The sequence below is a fragment of the Aegilops tauschii genome, chromosome 4 (assembly GCF_002575655.3).
Source record: "Aegilops tauschii subsp. strangulata cultivar AL8/78 chromosome 4, Aet v6.0, whole genome shotgun sequence".
NCBI lineage: Eukaryota > Viridiplantae > Streptophyta > Magnoliopsida > Poales > Poaceae > Aegilops > Aegilops tauschii.
This window is the reverse complement of record NC_053038.3, coordinates 371,882,706-371,886,509: the sequence shown is the minus strand read 5'-3', so window position 1 is coordinate 371,886,509 and position 3,804 is coordinate 371,882,706. Positions and strand designations below refer to the sequence as shown.

The window sequence follows — 3,804 nt, the reverse complement described above, 5'->3', positions numbered from 1 at the left end:
CGCCTGGTTTGGCACGGCGTGCAGCGCTGACTCCAGCAGCCGCGCTAAAAAGCAGGGCGCGCGCGCCGCTCCAGCAGCGCGCGCTCATTCTACAACATTTTTTAAATTGCATAGATAAAAAACGATACGAAGGTATATTACATCGGTGCAACTAGATAGATAGTTCGAAAGCATAGATAGATAGAACTATGGTGCAACTAGATAGAAACTACTACGGCATACATATATAGAAACTACTCCAAGTCGCTACCATCATCACCATCATCATCCTCGTCGGTGTTGTCCGAGGTATCGAGCCATATGTTGTCCCAACGTTCATCGTCTGACGTGAAGATCGACCTCCCACCTGCTTCAACGATATCGCACTGCGCATTCGCCAATGCCTTCCGCCGACGCCGGTCCGCCCGCTCCGCGTGGCGCCTTGCCGTCCTCTCCACCCAGTAGGCACGCTCGTCGGTGACGTCCTCCGGGTGGCGACGGCGCCACTCCGCCATGGCTCGCTCGTCCTCCTCGGCGATGAGGAGGTGGCGCTGCCGTCGAGCGTGGTCGGCACGGTCCATGTCGGTGAAGAGACGCGGCAGAGGGGCAACGCGCTGCGCCTCCTCGCGCGTGAAGACGTCTCGGAAGTTCATCTGCGACCGGGGCCTCTCCAAGCGCCACGCCGCCGCGTCGTACGTGCGGGCCACCTCGTACGCGCGGGCCGCCTCGTGCGCACTCCAGAACGACCCGAGGCCGAGCCGGACGTCGCCGGACCGGATCTCGGCGGAGTACCAGCCGTTGGGGCGCTCGCGGACGCCGCGGTAGTCCGAAGAACCCCGGCGGTGCAGCGGCATGGTGGTGCGGTGGTGGCGCAGAAAGCGGCGAAGCAGCGATGTGGCGAAGCGGCGAGGTTGCGAGGGGAGGGCGCGTGGTTGTGTTCTGTGCGCGTGGTGAGCGCGGGATTTTATAGGCGTGCGCAAAGCGGCGCGCCAAATCTACCGCGCCGCGTGCCACTTTCTCCCGCGCGCGGCAAGTTCTCGCCACTGTTGGAGCACGCGGAACCAGCCGGCGCGCGCTAAAACCGAACTTTACCGCGCGGGCGCCTTTTGCCGCGCATGTTGGAGATGCTCTAAAAGGTATAAGTGAAGCACTAGAGCAAAAACTATATAGCTCAAAAGATATAAGTGAAGCACATAGAGTATTCTAATAAATTCCGATTTGTGTGTGTCTCTCTCAAAAGGTGTGTACAGCAAGGATGATTGTCTAAAAAGCAAAGACTCAAATCAAACAAGACACTCCAAGCAAAACACATATCATGTGGTGAATAAAAATATAGCTCCAAGTAAAGTTACCGATGGAAGTAGACGAAAGAGGGGATGCCTTCCGGGGCATCCCCAAGCTTTGGATTTTTGGTATACTTAGATTATCTTGGGGTGCCATGGGCATCCCCAAGCTTAGGCTCTTGCCACTCCTTGTTCCATAAACCATCAAATCTTTTACCCAAAACTTAAAAACTTCACAACACAAAACTTAGCAGAAAATCTCGTGAGCTCCGTTAGCGAAAGAAAACAAAACACCACTTCAAGGTACTGTAATGAACTCATTATTTATTTATATTGGTGTTAAACCTACTATATTCCAACTTCTATATGGTTTATAAACTCTTTTATTAGCCATAAATTGATCAAAATAAGCAAACAACACACGAAAAATAGAATCTGTCAAAAACAGAACAGTCTGTAGTAATCTGTAACTAACGCAAACTTATGAAACTCAAAAACATCAGCCAAAATAGGATGACCTAGACAATTTGTTTATTGATCGGAAGCAATTGGAATCAATATTTTATCACGTTCTGGTGATTTTTAACAATTGTTTTCGTGAACAGAAAGTTTCTGGAATTTTCAGCAAGATCAAATAACTATCATCCAAGAAGATCCTATAGGTTTAACTTGGCACAAACACTAATTAAAACATAAAAAACAAATCTAACAAGAGGCTAGATCAAATATTTATTCCTAAACAGAAGCAAAAAGCAAAAAACTAAAATAAAATTGGGTTGCCTCCCAACAAGCGCTATCGTTTAACACCCCTAGCTAGTCATAAAAGCAAGGATAGATCTAGGTATTGCCATCTTTGGTAGGCAATCCTTCAATAAGACACCTATTATTACCCTTAGGAGTTTCTTTCTTTCTATTAATTATCAAACTTCTAGGCACAAAATCGAAAAAATCATTTGCAGCAAATGGTTCCTTAATGATAGCAAAGAGATTGGGATGAACACTTGTTGATTTGAAATCCGTAGTTTCCTTATTTGAGGATTCACCCTTATTTTTAGGAACATACATAAGCTTAGCAATTTTAGTAGGAGAACTTGGAGTATTCTTTACGGAAGAAAAGGCGGTTCCCAAGTTGGTAATGATACCCTCAATTTTTTCGATTCTAGTGGAATCCTGATTTATTCTTTCATTAACTATGGGTTCCTTCTCCTTAATATTTTTCAAAGTGACTCCTACTTTAGATCCATATTGGGTAATTTGGTTGTGGATCTTTTTATCCAAATTTTCAATTAACTCTACAGTAGCAACTTTATTTTCAATAATTTCAAGTCTTTGCATTACATGCTCCAAAGTTAACATAGTTCCATTAACCAAAAGAGGTGGTGTGCCAAACAAATCTATCATAGCATTATAAGAATCAAAAGTATGGCTACCCAAGAAATTCCCTCCGGTAATGGTATCAAGAATATATCTGTACCAAGGAGTAGCGCCTACATAAAAATTGCGGAGAAGAACAGAAGTAGATTGCTTCCTGGTAGATCTATTTTGAGCATTGCAAATTCTATACCAAGCTTCTTTTAAATTTTCTCCCTCACTTTGCTTAAAATTAAGAACATCATTCTCGGGAGACAACGGAGAAGATAGAGGACTAGCCATAACGACGAAACAAGCGGAAAAGAGGCGAACGGAAAAAGAGAGGGCGAATGAAATGGCAACGGTGAAGTGGGGGAGAGGAAAACGAGAGGCAAATGGCAAATAATGTAATGCGAGGGAGATGAGTTTATGATGGGTACTTGGTAGGTTGACTTTTGCGTAGACTCCCCGGCAACGGCGCCAGAAATCCTTCTTGCTACCTCTTGAGCACTACGTTGGTTTCCCTTGAAGAGGAAAGGGTGATGCAGTAAAGTAGCGTAAGTATTTCCCTCAGTTTTCGAGAACCAAGGTATCAATCCAGTAGGAGACCACGCACGAGTCCCTCGCACCTACACAAACAAACAAGAACCTCGCAACCAACGCGATAAAGGGGTTGTCAATCCCTCAACGGTCACTTACGAGAGTGAGATCTGATAGATATGATAAGATAATTTTTTTGGTATTTTTATGATAAAGACTAAAAGTAAAGAAAGCAAAATAAACGGCGCCAGAAATAGCTAAGTGTTGGAAGATTAATATGATGGAAAATAGAACCGGGGGCCATAGGTTTCACCAGTGGCTTCTCTCAAGATAGCATAAGTATTACGGTGGGTGAACAAATTACTGTTGAGCAATTGATAGAATTGAGCATAGTTATGAGAATATCTAGGTATGATCATGTATATAGGCTCACGTCCGAGACAAGTAGACCGACTCCTTCCTGCATCTACTACTATTACTCCACACATCGACCGCTATCCAGCATGCATCTAGAGTATTAAGTTCATAAGAACAGAGTAATGCTTTAAGTAAGATGACATGATGTAGAGGGATAAACTCATGCAATATGATATAAACCCCATCTTTTTATCCTCGATGGCAACAATACAATACGTGCCTTGCTGCCCCTGCT

At 44.8% G+C, this 3,804-nt stretch overlaps 1 protein-coding gene across 1 annotated transcript; it reads right to left on the bottom strand.

Annotated features, from left to right (window-relative positions):
* Nucleotides 1-233: 233 nt before the first annotated feature.
* On the bottom strand, nt 234-833 carry LOC109760404 (uncharacterized). The gene has a single exon (XM_020319236.1). The coding sequence runs from the start codon at nt 831-833 to the stop codon at nt 234-236; it is 600 nt and encodes a 199-aa protein (XP_020174825.1).
* Nucleotides 834-3,804: the final 2,971 nt, after the last annotated feature.